Raw genomic sequence first — 14215 nt, forward strand, 5'->3', positions numbered from 1 at the left:
TTCCAGTTCAGCCTTCCGTATCCTCATATGTCTGTGTGTGTGTGTGTTTGTGTTTGGCTGTGCTGTAACTCTTAAGTGGGTAATACCCATAGTCGTACTGTATGCATGGCTTGGTGGTCAGCAGGCATGTGACTAACTATGCGATGTGGACAATCGCAGCCAGAACATCAGGGATTATATGATATTCTTGAGGGGCTTGTGGGCAGCGGTCAGCGGTCGCACAGGCGGCAAAGTCTGAAAACCAAATTGAAACAGATTTCTCGCTTTGCATATGCTCAACTATGTATAACTTATATATTTGCTTGTAGTTCAGTGTAGTTTACAGTTTACAGTTTACAGTAACAGTTAGAATAAATTGTAGAATACATTTGCAAACACATCTCTCAGATCCACTCTCGGCATTCAACTCGTTGCTCGGTATGTGGGAACGAAGGGTTTCATTAAATAGCATTTTCGTATATATGTATGTATATTTGCTTAGGTACTTATGCGTTTCAGGTTATCAAGTTTCTCGTAAAGCCGTGTTTGTCGCGTTAGCCGTGTGCCTTAACAGCCGGCTGGATGCATAAAGCCCTGGATATGATGACCCAGTCTGTGTCTATGAAACCATTGTGTATTAAGCTACATGAATAAATTATATATTAGGGTATATCATCGTCATATACTCACCCAAGATCATGTCCTTTACGGCTGTTCAACTTTGAGTAGAGTACTAGCAAAATTAGCGCTTGACCTGTAATCAAAAGAATCTGTTTGCTGGAGTTATTGCTTAGCCAGGCCAGAGACTTTTCCTGTGCAAACAGCCTTTGGTCTGCAAGACTATTGCTCTTATACGCTGACGATATGACACGGGCACTCAACCTGGCATCTTCTCGACGTTCACGCCTCTCATTGTCCATTGACCCCCTATCGGCTAAAGCCTCGCGTTCACGACGTTCCATGCCACGAAGATTCTCGATCTGTTGTCGATTGTCTTCCCGCATATCACTACGTTCTCTACGTCGAGATATATCGGCATCACGATCTTCTCTTCGAGATACACCTCGTTGCTCGTGTCCCTGGCTGCGGGAGATATCCTGTTCTTGGTGACGGCGGTCGACCTCTTGATTCGCTCGCCGCTCCATGCGTTCCTCTCGTTGGATATCAACACGTTCGTCTCGTCGATTCTCATGTTGATCTTCAAAACGCTCTTCATGCCGAGCGCCAACGATCCGCCGCATGTCTTCCGTAACAAGTTGACGATCTTCGTGTTTCTGTGTTCGCTCTTCACGGTTTACGAGACGGAAATCAGTGCGTTCTCCACGACTTACAAGGCGGAGATCATTTCTTTCCTCTTGTCGAACAACATAGCGATCACTTGAGCGCTGAGGTTCCTCCCGTTCTTGTTTCCTCTCTTGATTTATTTGATTCATCTCATCTCGCTCCACGTTCACACGACGGCGGGTCTCGAGCTGCTGTCTTCGAGCAGCGTCCAACAGATCAACTCGTTCAGTCTGTCCTCGAGTTTCGCGCTCTGCTCGCATTACATCCCGACGAGCTTCACGCTCCACTCTTCGAGATGTATCGCGTTCTTCACGTAATTGTACAGTGTGTTCCTCTCCACGACGACTATTACGTTCTGTTTGCTGAAGGCCATCACGTTGAGGTCCACGACGAGACACCATATCGGAGTCTCGCACTTCTCGATCATGATTTTGTGTAGTCTCAATTTCAACTCGTCGCATACCCTCCCGATTGGCACGCCTTTCATCGCGCTCTGCATCCACACGCTCCAACCTTTCCTCACAGCGACGACTGTCACGTTCCTCATTTCCACATCGCTGAATGTCTTCTCGTAACTCAAGTCGTCGCAATGCATCATCACGAAAATTATTACGCTGTTCCCTTCGGAGATCGGAGCGTTCTTCTCTTCGTGTATCGTCATCACGTTCCTTCTTTTGGAGATCAGAGCGTCCTTCCCTTCGGAAATCATCACGTTCCTCCCTTCGGAGATGCTCGCGTTCTTCTCGACGGATGCCCTCTTCACGTTCCTCCCTTCGAAGACCTAAGTGTCCTTCGCTTCGTATGTCCTCTTTTCGACGAGCATCCTCACGTTCCTCTCTTCGGGCAGCTTCGCGTTCTTCATGTTCCTCCCTACGGAGATCAAAGCGTCCTTCCCTTCGGAGACCTTCTCGGTGAATATCGTTGCGTTCCTCCCTTCGTAGGTCTTCGCGTTCCTCACGGCGAGTATAATCACCCACCCTTTGGGAATCATCGCGGCTTCCCATACGAATATCATCACGTTCCTCCCTTTGGAGATCAGAGCGTCTTTCGTTTCGAGAATCTACATTTTGGCGAGCATCATCACGCTCCTCTCTTCGGGAATCTTCGCGTTCCTCACGACGAATATCATCATGTTCTTCCCTACGGAGATCAGATCGTACCACCCTTCGAAGATCTTCCCGGCGAATATCATAGCGTTCGTCCCTTCGGAGGTCTTCGCGTGTCACTCGGCGAGTATAATCACCCACACTTCGGAAATCTTCGCGGCTTTCCATGCGGGTATCATCACGTTCCTTGCGGCGGATATCCTTTTCGCTCTCCTCTCGCCGAGTATCATCACGTTCCTCCCTTTGGAAATTGTTGTGGCCTACGGTGCGAAGATCGTCACGCTCCTCTCTTCGGGAATCTTTGCGTTCCTCTCTTTGGGAAGTATCGCGTTCCTCTCGACGAATATCATCATGTTCTTCCCTACGGAGATCAGATCGTACTACCCTTCGGAGATCTTCTCGGCGAATATCATCGCGTTCCTCTCTTCGGAAATCATCGCGGTTTGCCATGCGAATAGAATCACGCTTCTCTCGGCGAATATCATCACGTTCCACTCTTTGGAAATTGTTGTGACTTACGGTGCGAAGATCATCACGTTCCTCCCTTCGGAGATCTTCTCGACGAATATCATCGCGTTCCTCTCTTCGGAAATCATCGCGGATTTCCATGCGAATAGCATCACGTTCCTCTCGGCCGATATCCTTTTCGCGTTCTTCTCGCCGAACATCAAAACGTTCTTCCATTCGGAGATCAGAGCTTTCTTCCCTTCGGAGATCTTCGCGTTCCTTTTGGCGATTGGCATCACCTTCCTCTCTTTGGAAATCATTGCGGCTTTCTATGCGAAGATCATCACGTTCCTCCCTTCGGATATCAGAGTGGCTTTCCCTTCGGAGATCTACACGGTCATCTCGGTTAACAGCATCACGTTGTTCCCTTCGGAAATCGTTGCGCTGTTCCCTACGATTATCATCATGGTCCTTTCTCCGGAGAACAGAGCGTACTTCCCTTTGCAGATCCACTCGGTGAGTAGCATCATGGGTATCTTCACGTTCTGCCTCTCGGCGAACATGATCGCGACGAGTAGTTTGTCGCACTTCCCTGCGAGTGTCCCGCCTGTCATCGTGAGCCAGCAACTGGACGCGATCCTCTGGGTCTAGTCGTGCTGACCAATCATCGCGCCGACTGTCCTCTCGATGCAAGGGCTTATGATCCCTCTCATTTACTTGTCTATATATAAGATGCTCGTCGTATTCCTCTAGGTCACTTCGATGATCGTTGATTGAGCGATACAGCGGCTGCAATGGGCATTGCTGCTGCCGATTACTGCATGCCTCGGTATTGGCATAGATGAGGTTCAATCCGCCCAGCTGGAGGAGCAGAACTAGAATGTTAAGCCTTAACCATTGGGGATTCGCGGCCATCCTTCGGTGTTCTAAGTACTCCGTTTATGTGCTGCAGTTGTTAACTCCGCTGTGCTTCGACTTGGATCAGAATTCTCTATGTGGTTGCCGTTACTTGAGCAAGTCTCGGAACTTGAATGACTAGCCCGGTTACCAGGCTGGCCTTTTATACCAGATTTGTATTATGAGCGCACTAAGTCCTCACATACAACGCCCACGCAGCGTTTGAGCCGCAGTATTCTCAATGAATCTCAATTTTCCATTGATTGATTCAATTTCGCTTATCGCACATGTGCACCAATGCGCTTTTGTCCAGGCGAAAAGAACTTCGCTCAACTGGCTCTAATGCGTAGATTGTTCTTTTTCTTTTTACCAGCTTATTTTTTGCAGTTGAAACTTTTTATGAATGAATTTCAACTAGAGTAGCTGTATGGTGTGACGTCATAGGGGAGAAAAAATTACGGTATACTACGGCTCATTGATTTCCAAAAATAAATGCAAGAGGAAGAAAACTAGGGCTCATGTATGTGTGAGCAATTGGCGCTATTTTTGAATCTAATGATGATTAAACTGAGTGAGTGGAGTGAGTTGTGCAATTGAATATGAATTTTCCTTAGGGTAACAGTATAATGTAAAATATCTAATGAGTTCCAATCAGATGGCCTTATGTATATTAACCACAAATAGTACTGAAATATATAGGCAGAACTAGATAGAAAGAAAGTTCCTCAATTAACCTTAATTGTATATACAACGGTATTGCTGTATATTTTGAAATATGTATGTATAAGTACATATATACAAATCAATTATTTCACTATTCAAAACCATTGATACTAATTGAGCACCCTTAACTATTCACTTCTCTCCATTGAAGAGTCACAAATTCATATACTATATACATATAGACATGCCTATTTACTAGCTATTGAAACGAAATAAACATTTCGAGCGTGACGTCAAGGCTTCTTGTACTTCGAGCTAAGACAGACACAGTGCTTAGGTCGTCTGCACAAATGCGATAAGAGCGTTTCCAATCAAAATCGAATTAAAGTGCAATGAACAATATGTTGGCTCACTCGTCGAACAAGTGCTAAATAAATGAATTAGGTTAGATGCGCATCTGGGCGTAAAATTGCGTTGAAGTTGAAGCAACTGAGACCCCGGTCGAGATGTTCCTATAAAAGCAAATGTGTGTAGTCCACACGCTTGGCATTTGCCTCTCAGCCTCAGTCGATGGCACACCGGTCGTACCGGCTGGTACGTCCACCCGACATAGCTGTTTACCGCAGCAAAACTGGAACCGTTGGAAAGAGGAGATCGAGACGAGAGTGAACAAAATTGTAGTATTACTTGGTCACACTTTTGAAGCAAAAGTTTAAATAAATAATTATCTTTATCTACTTAGGACTACCCTACTAGCAAGAGAATGTGAATACCCCCGTTGAGGAAATATGAGAAGCAAGGCAGGAAGAAAACTTGGCTCATTTTTCAAAATGAGGCCGGGAAACAAACTCACAACTACAGTTGTAGCCATTTGTTAAGCGGCCCAAATTGGATGTACTTTACATAATAATCGCATATATATACTAATGTTTCCATACTACATACATATATATATATATATATATATATAACCTAATGGTATTTTAACGATGTTAAATGTTGCTGTTGTTTGGGATCGTATTGTCACAAGAATGTCCTCTTGTCAAAATCGATTAGCATTTCATATTACTCGCAATCTATACTATATATATATACATATATATACTTAACCAACTTATTTACCAATTGTTATAAATACGTATGCCATGCCTATAAAGACAACATACAAGAAGCACATACATATGATAATATAATGACATATTTAATCGTGCCCATGTTAGGCACACATATCTAATACTCTATCAATCTATAAAGCCTATACTCGTAAATTGCAAAATAAAATTTATTAACCCATGTGTTGAGCAAGCGAAAGCCATTAAATATCGTTTCAATTCAAACAAAAGTGGTGGAATTTTTTATGGGAAGAATATACCCCAAACACATTGAAAGTGGGAATAAGGTTTTTGTTCAAAGATATATAACAAACATATGGAGGCGTGGCAAACTCTAAACAGTCTATATATTCTTGAACAGAGCACCGAACTGAGTGAATCTAGCCATACCCCTCATGGAACCATCTCGGAGACTAAGGTAGAGATTTTCATTTGATATATATATTTCTATATACAAGTATACAGCAACACGCATATTTAATTGCAAAATTACGGCTGCCTAAGTGCAGTTATTCTGTCCGCAAAAATATAAAACAAAGTGTAGCATTTTATTGAAACATCAGGGCTCAAGATATCTTCTAGTCAGGCACACAGCATAATCGAACCAATAATATTAATTATATATTGAGCCTGAGATGGTTCTACAGTTATCTATGGATTATGGATAGATAAAACAACAAATCTAAATAGACCAAATGTCAATAGCTATGTATATCATAGAATTGCAAACTATATGATTCCATATACAGTAAGCAAACCCTTATTCAATAAAATTTCTGCAATATTAAAAAAATTACTAAATAATGAAATCGAGTTATTTGTTATAATTTTTAATTTTAAATATTATATTTTGTTACTCTTTACAATTATTGCAATTTCATTGTTTGTTACACTTTCAATGTCTTTTGCTGCGTTGCCTTTTTTTTTTTTTTTTTTTTAAGTTGCCATTTGCTGTTGTTTTATTTAAATATTGAATATTTTTATATTCGTTCGTTCTCTTTGGCTAAAGATGATCAAATTAACAAAGTGGCAAAATGTTTCAATTCAATTAATTTCATATTCATATATAAATAGTTAAATGTTCATTTCAAATATTGTTGCTGTTGCTGTTGTGGATTGTTAGTCAAATCGAAAAACTTTTAAAATCTTGCACAATTATAATTTGTTATCTTGTTTGAAATGTTTTCTCTTTTGTTTTGTTGCAGATTTTATTGAAATGTGCGGCTTATTAATTGCATTTAGTTAGTTTTTGTTAACGCTGTTTATCGCTGTCTTTATCATTGTTTATGCATTTTGTACATTCCTTTTACTTAATTCAATTCAACAATATTTGGTTTTTGTTTAACAATAAACTTAATAGATTTGTCTTTTATTAACTTGGTTACCAATAAACTAATTTCGTTAATTGTTTTTTAAAACCTATTTAAAATTTCGCTTGTACAAAGTGCAATACATAGATTAGAAGAGACAAGGGGAGAGAGACAGAGACAGACAGAGAGAGAGAGTGAGGGAAAGAGTAATAGATAGGGGTATAGTGAGTAAGTCTTAGTGTATGTGTGCGATTGTGTGTGTTTTTCATTATTTCTCAACAAATTTGTATAATTCTTCTATATATTATCATTAATTATAAACTTTCTTATGTTCTCCATTTGATGTTTTTTAGGCCATTTAGCGGCTGAGCTTTAACATATCGATCGACGATTTTGCATATTGGTTTCTGTTTCTCATAGATTATATAAACAAATTTAACATTGAGTTTCGTACTCCGATTCAATTCGATTCCATTAAATATCATTTACCATATTATATATAACTGGCAATCAAATATCATTTTTGTAGTGAGTTTATAATCTTTTTTTGCCTATTAAGTTTCTCGTTTTAGTTTTTATATAATGTATAATTTTGTTGCTAAACAAATCAATTGTCATTTATAAATTTGGTATGACACTGGTTTACATTTAACTATAAATTTTGATGTAAAATTTGTCATTTTCGTTCTATAAATTTGGTTGTTAATCTCTAAAAATACATAGCATATATGTATGCGTGTATATACGTGTACATGTGTTTGGTAAAACTGAACTAATCAGAATCAGAATCAGAATCAGAATTAGAATCAGAATAATAGTCGAAGTGGTTTTCATATAATTATCATTCAAACAGCATTATGGTAATGTGTTAGCTTTGGCTTCATTTTACTTAAACATACACACATTCTCCGTTTCTAATCGAATTATAATATGACAATCAGAATCATGATCATAATCGTGATATATTAGAGCGTCTATAACTCTATAATGGTTACGTACACAAGCACAAAATATTTTCATATTTAAATGCAACTAGTTGGCTGCCTCTTAAGATGAACTACGAAAATGCCGTTAGACCGAAACTTAGCTTAATAAATGAATTTTATATAATTGAGATTATAAATAAGTATGTTCCAGTTGCTAAAGTTTTTGAATGATAAAGAACTTGATCAGTTTTCTAAACTATACAATTTCATATTTAAAATGTTGTTGGCCTATTTAGTAGCCTCACTAGCAACGCTTTACATAATTTAATTTTGTTTTAATAGGAGTGTTTTCTTTTCTTCTTCTTTCTATGGTTTCTCCGTTTCGTTTCTTTGCATTTATGCCTTAAATAATTGGGGAAATTCGTTGGCTATCTCGCGCACCAGCTGCTGATCGGATGCGCTGCATTCGGTCTCTTCGCAAAAGATGCGCGTAAATATCTTCATTAGATCATGCTTGCGATGCTGATGGTCCTGATAGTTTGTGTTGCGCAGGATGCGACGGCACAGCTCCAAATAGCATGGGCGTGTCTTAATGAAATATAAACAGATATATATTTATCATATGTACAAACTTTTCATTCCTATACCTATATAGATGTACTTACCGCACTGCCCGCGTCCAAATCGGACAGCTGACGCACCACAATATCGATTAGCACCTTAATGTCGTTCGTATAGAACATACCGGCCGTATCCGTATGGCTGAATATGTCAATAAACATGCGCAGCACCGTATTCATATGCTCATTGTGATGCTTCAGCAGGCGCGTTGGATCATCTATTTCAAGTATTCTATTATATAGTATGTATATGTGATGTATCTATATAACTTACCCTCTCGATTGAGCAACAGCAACAGCTTCTCGGTGAACACTTTGGCTGTGGGCAGATTCTGCATGGCTTCAATGATCACATTCACCGTATGATCGCCAAACTGTTGATTGAAGGCCAATATCAGGGCGATTACCATGTCCACGAGCTGTTCCGGATTGTTTCCTTCCACAATTTCCAGCAGAAAGCTGGCAAAGTGCACGCCCAAATAATCTAAATTTGAATTGTAAATCACAAATTACAATGGATGCATTTGATATATACATATATGTATATATATATACAAGGTAATACACACCCTGATGATTCACGGGCATGGGCTGGCCCAGTGAGAAGATGATTGTTAACATTTTGACCAACTGTTTGAAGCGATCCAAATTGGAAAAGTGCGTCTTCATATCCTCCACCTGATTGACAGAATAGAAAACTGTAATTAACTCCATGTCAACTGTTGCAATCGTTAACTTACAATCTCCAGGGGCAGCACTGAGGTTAGCAGTATATCAACAATGATGTGATCCAAGTGACAGGCAGCAGTGAAAGTCTTAAGCAACAGTTTCTTGATGGACCAACGTGTCTCCATCTGATAGTATTGTACCAGATTGATGAACATCTGATATTGATCACACGACATCTCATAGCAGCTGATGTTCTCATCAGCGTTATTCTGCAAAGATACAAGAACGCAAGTGATTGATTGATTGATCTGATTTTGCGTAAGTGCGTGGCTTATATTCAGCGAGGTTTTCTGAAAAGATACTTCTATTAAATGTTCCTTCGTCTCTATGCTGACCACAGATTCTGTTTCTAGTTCCTTAATTTGAAATTATACCTTAAATCGATATTTATCGATTTAAGCCAATCTACAAAATTTCATCTTACATGTAGAGAAATCAATCTATAATAATCCATGGCAAATTTTTTCTAGTTATTAAAGTATAGAATATAATTAAACGTCGATATTAATCGATTCGGTCACAAGATGAAGCGAATAATAATCAGTGCCATCACAATTTTAGAAATCCGTCTGTTACATCTCTCCTGCTCTATGCCTTATCTCGCTTTAATTTCAGGACAGACATAGTCTCCTATTAAAAGACCGGAGGACAACAGTTCATTCAGTTATTGTAACGGACGCTAGTTTTCAAAATCCATTAAAATCCGAAAAACGGATTTAGGCACTTTGGAATATCTTCAAACCTGTAGTACTAGAGCTTTTCCAGTTTCTGAATGGTATTCAGCATTTTTAACCTCTTTAGAACAAAGTCTAACACTTTGCTATTCTTCACAATCTTGCTCAATCAATTTCAATTTGAACCGTCCATACCAGTATCTCAACGAGCTCCTCGAGAAATTGTATAATATCCTCCTCGTCCTCGTAGAGCATCCAGGTGCGTTGTTCCGTGTCGTTCTTGCAGTCGGCCAACTGGGCAAACAGATATTGTAATCGCTTGGAGTCGTGCGTGATGCCCAGCAGCTCTTTGGGCGTGGCCACCTTGCCGGTGACGTGCACGGCGACTGCCTCCAGATACGGATTGATGGCGCCATTGTATAGCTGCTCCAAGCTGGTTAGCACCACGCGCAGCGCCTCGCACGACAAATCAAAGCTGAGATTCGTATTGCGACGCAGTGCATCCACAATCTGATACACATCGGATGACTCAACTTTCAGCTGGCCACGCCCATTGTCCAGAGTACCATTGGCGCCGGCTGTAAGACTGGCGCCCAATCGATGCGAGAGCGAGGGGCTGTCGATGCTGTCCAGCGCTTGGCTATTGTCGCCGCAGCCATTGCAGCCATCATCGCTCGCCTCTGACTTGTCGGGCGCACTGTCCGCGCCCTGGCTGAGGCTCAGACTGAGCTGCTCGTCGTGCATAGCCGTGGAGCTGTTGCCATTGTGTGGCTTGTGCTTCATAGCTGCTCCCACTTCTTCAACAGATCCTGAGGCTGATGCTGCAGCGGCTGCTTCTGCTGCCGTTGCAGTGGCTGTCGCTGCGCTGGCGGCGGCGTTGGCTGCAGCTGCAGCTGATGTGGCACCGTTACTGGTGCTCAGCTGGCTGGTCTCCTTGTACGTGGTCACCACATCCTCGCTGGTGGTCGTGGTTGTTGTTGTCGTCTCCGACGGCTCTGAGGTGATGCTATTGTCCTGCGCCACATCCGAAACGGAGCTGCAGACCTTTTGTGCTTGTGTGGCAGCAGCCGCCGCTGCTGCTGCTGCTGCAGAAGTGCTGGCCGCCAGCGGAGGCGCCGGCAGGGGCTGCTGCTGTTGCTGCTGTGGCGTCTGTATGGTGCAGCTGCTGCTCTGCAGCTGCATGCTGCCCATGCTAGGGGACTCCGGCATCGATTGCTGCACACTGACCCCCACCGCCGGACTCGACATGCTCTTCTTGCTCATGTCCAGGCGTTGCGTAGCAGGCGGACTATTCTGTTGGGATTTCTGTTGATGCGGATGCGTGTGCGAGTGCCGGTGGGAGTGGCTGTGGCTGTGGCTGTGACTGCCGCTCAGCTGCTGCTTGTCGCTGTAGCTGTGCGAATAGGACAGCGATGAGTCACCGTCACGCTCCGAGCTCTCCTGCAAGGTTAGCCAAACAAAACGAAAAGTTAACATTGAATATCTATTGTTGTATATGTAGCTGCATCAATATGGGCATTCGTTTCTATAGCATTATTTGTATCTGTATCTGTATATGTACCCGAATCTTGGTCTCTGTGTGCATATGTATCTGACTCTCAACGCATCCATATATATCTGTGTCCGTTTCTATCTATCTACCTATCTGGACCTACTATATTTGTATCTGTATCCGTATGTATATCCTAATTTCTATCTGTATCTGTATCTGTAACTGTATCTGCATCTGTATCTATCTATGTTTAATATCTTTATCTATAGCTCTATCTACATCATTATCGCCGATATATATATATATATATATATATATATGTATATCTACATTGAATCAATGCTAACCGCATAGAGCCGTTCCATGGTGTGCTTCTTCTCTCGCAGTCTGTCGAGGAGCTCCTCCCTGGACATGATGCCATTAATCTCTGGCTCAGTGCACTTCTCCAGCGACTCAATCGATGAGTTGAGAAAGCTGATGAGAAAATCATGTTCCACCTGCCGAACGAACAAGAAAATCTTAATTAACTGTCACTCCACTTCGGTAAGCAGACACTTTACCTTAATCTTCATTACGTAATTGGATGGCACAAAGCCAATGTTGCCCTTCATGCTGACCACCTGCCACCAATTCCGTTGGCGTGCGGAGGTCTGGTAGAGTATAAAATATTCGCCCTCATCAAAGCTAATGGTTTTCGGATAAACCGCTTGAAAGTCGTACAGAGCCTTCAGCATCTCGATGCCGTTGCCGATGTCGATGCCGCTGCCGCCGCCGCCGACGCCGCTGCTGTCAGGTGCTGTCGGTCCTGCCGCTGCTGCAGCCTTTGTTGTTGTTGTTACTGCTGCTACTGCTGCTGTTGTGGGCGATGTTGGTGCTGCTGCTGCTGCAACAAACCATGTGACAAAAGTGTTCTATTGTTTAATATCTGTGCATTCAGAAAAAAGTAAAATAAAATGTCAAAGGGGCGTGACAAGCACACATACACTCTCACTCTTACTCACTCACACACACACACACACACAACACCAACCGCAGAACGCAGCGAAACGTATTTCGAGTTGCAGTCGCGGAGGCCTTTGCTTTTCCTTGCGGCCCTTCCTGGCAGCCAGGCACTAAAAAGTTCACTGCCGAGGGCCCAAACAGCTAACGGTTGCTTTGGCTTGGCCTACACACACATACATTCACAACACACACACACATGAAACACACAGAGCGCAAGGCACGAGCGCATGAAACGAATAAGCGACAGTAGCAAAATAGGAAACAAGCATCAAGAAAAGCGACACAAAGCAGCGTAAAGCCAAAGAAATTACAAAAGCGCACAGGAAAAATGCAATTTGCATATTGTGTGTGTGCGTGTGTACGTTTGCCGTGTCCTTTTAAGCCTGCTTTAGCTTACATTGTGTTCACACTCACACACACACACACACACACACACACAAAAGCTTTCGCTGTGTGTTAGTAATAAAAACAAAAAATAACAGGACATACCACTGCTCCGTTCTCGCACTCTCAACGGCTTGCTCTCACGCGCGCGCCTTCACACTCTCTTTCTGTTGTATTCGAGCTCTTTCTCTCTCTCTATCTTCGCCCTGTCTCAGTAGCGCTCTCGGCGTTTGGTATCTAACCCATTCAACTGTCAATTGCGTCTGTGACCATTGTCACCTGCAAGCACTACACACGCACACTCACGCACACGCACACACACATACACAAAGGTAGTTTAGTAGAGACACACATGCACACATACTCATGCAAATTTGTCAAATGTTGAAAACAACCCACTTACCCATATTTTTTAGCACACCTTGCTTTTTCACGCTGTATGCGCCGTGCGCGTCTTTGCCGTCCTTTTTGTCTCTTCCTATTGTTCTTTTTATGCCTGTTCCAGTTTTGACGTTTGCCGTTACCAAGGACGTTACGTTTTTTATTCGACTTATTGTTACAGTTTGCGACACTTGGCAACACTGTCTATTGCTGCTGCTATTGTCGTTGTTGTTGTTGCTTTTCCTACGGTGGAGCCTTTTTCGTCATATGCAACACTTTATGGCTATCGCCCTGGGCGTTTTCCGTTTTGCCGTAATGCGTCTGTACACTCATTCATACACATGTTATTTACAATTGCAAGTTGGACAGCGTTTATTTATCACTTGTTGTTGTCAGAGATGTGACGAGGAGGACAGGCACTTCAGCCGTTTTGTGCAGCCATGTATCACGTCCACCTCAACACGTCGCCTGTTGCCCCACGAACGAGCACTATGTATTTGTTACAATCAATTTAAACTGATTTGGTTTGCAGTTTTCCCGGTTTTTAATTTATTGGCAAATGAGTTTTTGCAATTTCCTTGTATGTTCCATCATTGACTCTAGGCTCGCCAACTGTGTTTGCAAGAGCGGCGGCACACTCTCACACACACACACACAAAGATATGTGCTGCTCAGGCAAAGGAATTCTACAGAGCTTCGCAATGCATGGACATGTTTGCGTGTATGTGTATGTATACACACATGTACCCCACCCAAAAGCACACACACCCTCTCGCAACTACTTATAATGTAACGGTATTTTTTCGTGTTTGTTTTGCTCGGAATAGAGAGTGTGAATCAAAAACAATATGCATTGTTGCAATGACTCACGCACATAATCAAATCCTTTGCACAAGGGCACTAGAAATGTAATTTAATTCTGCATAAAGTGCATGACGTATTTCACGATGAAACCGCAATGTGTTGTTTCCAGCTGATTTCATAATTATGTATATTAAACTGTCATTAAAGACGTGAGCAAATACAAACTCAAAATACGCAACACTTGGGACAACGCTAAATGCGCAATACACATAGATGCGAGCATAGAACGTAACATTTAAACGCACGTTGTCTGCCAAAAATAAATAAAATATGTATATGGAAGTTGAATGTCAATGTGTAGCTCGAATGTAAACAAAACGAATAAAACAACGTAGCGAGTTCAAC

The 14215-nt window shown here is 42.1% G+C and overlaps 2 protein-coding genes and 1 long non-coding RNA gene across 5 annotated transcripts; 1 reads left to right on the plus strand and 2 right to left on the minus strand.

The window, feature by feature from the left end:
• Positions 1 to 270: 270 nt before the first annotated feature.
• On the minus strand, positions 271 to 3851 carry LOC6583799 (trichohyalin). 2 transcript variants are annotated; one of them, XM_002009428.4, is made up of 2 exons: positions 670 to 3851; positions 271 to 598 (listed from the first exon to the last, which is right to left on the minus strand). In XM_002009428.4, exons 1-2 carry the CDS (start codon positions 3729 to 3731, stop codon positions 547 to 549), a joined length of 3114 nt encoding a protein of 1037 aa, XP_002009464.1. In that variant the 5' UTR covers positions 3732 to 3851; the 3' UTR covers positions 271 to 546. The 2 variants fall into 2 exon arrangements, with proteins under 2 accessions (XP_002009464.1, XP_043863761.1); XM_044007826.1 differs by having other exon boundaries at positions 271 to 621.
• Positions 3852 to 4657: 806 nt separating this feature from the next.
• Positions 4658 to 5691, plus strand: LOC116804456. Its single transcript, XR_004364422.2, has 2 exons — positions 4658 to 5053; positions 5119 to 5691. It is a non-coding gene; the product is annotated as an uncharacterized LOC116804456 (long non-coding RNA).
• Positions 5692 to 7598: 1907 nt separating this feature from the next.
• On the minus strand, positions 7599 to 14175 carry LOC6583800 (NCK-interacting protein with SH3 domain). 2 transcript variants are annotated; one of them, XM_002009429.4, is made up of 9 exons: positions 13029 to 14175; positions 11800 to 12119; positions 11587 to 11736; positions 9943 to 11187; positions 9085 to 9282; positions 8914 to 9022; positions 8619 to 8828; positions 8390 to 8562; positions 7599 to 8312 (listed from the first exon to the last, which is right to left on the minus strand). In XM_002009429.4, the coding sequence occupies exons 1-9, from the start codon at positions 13030 to 13032 to the stop codon at positions 8121 to 8123; spliced, it is 2601 nt and encodes an 866-aa protein (XP_002009465.3). In that variant the 5' UTR covers positions 13033 to 14175; the 3' UTR covers positions 7599 to 8120. The 2 variants fall into 2 exon arrangements, with proteins under 2 accessions (XP_002009465.3, XP_032587939.1); XM_032732048.2 differs by having other exon boundaries at positions 11800 to 12122.
• Positions 14176 to 14215: the final 40 nt, after the last annotated feature.

The sequence above is a fragment of the Drosophila mojavensis genome, unplaced genomic scaffold, assembly GCF_018153725.1.
Source record: "Drosophila mojavensis isolate 15081-1352.22 unplaced genomic scaffold, ASM1815372v1 contig_136, whole genome shotgun sequence".
NCBI classification, from domain to species: domain Eukaryota; kingdom Metazoa; phylum Arthropoda; class Insecta; order Diptera; family Drosophilidae; genus Drosophila; species Drosophila mojavensis.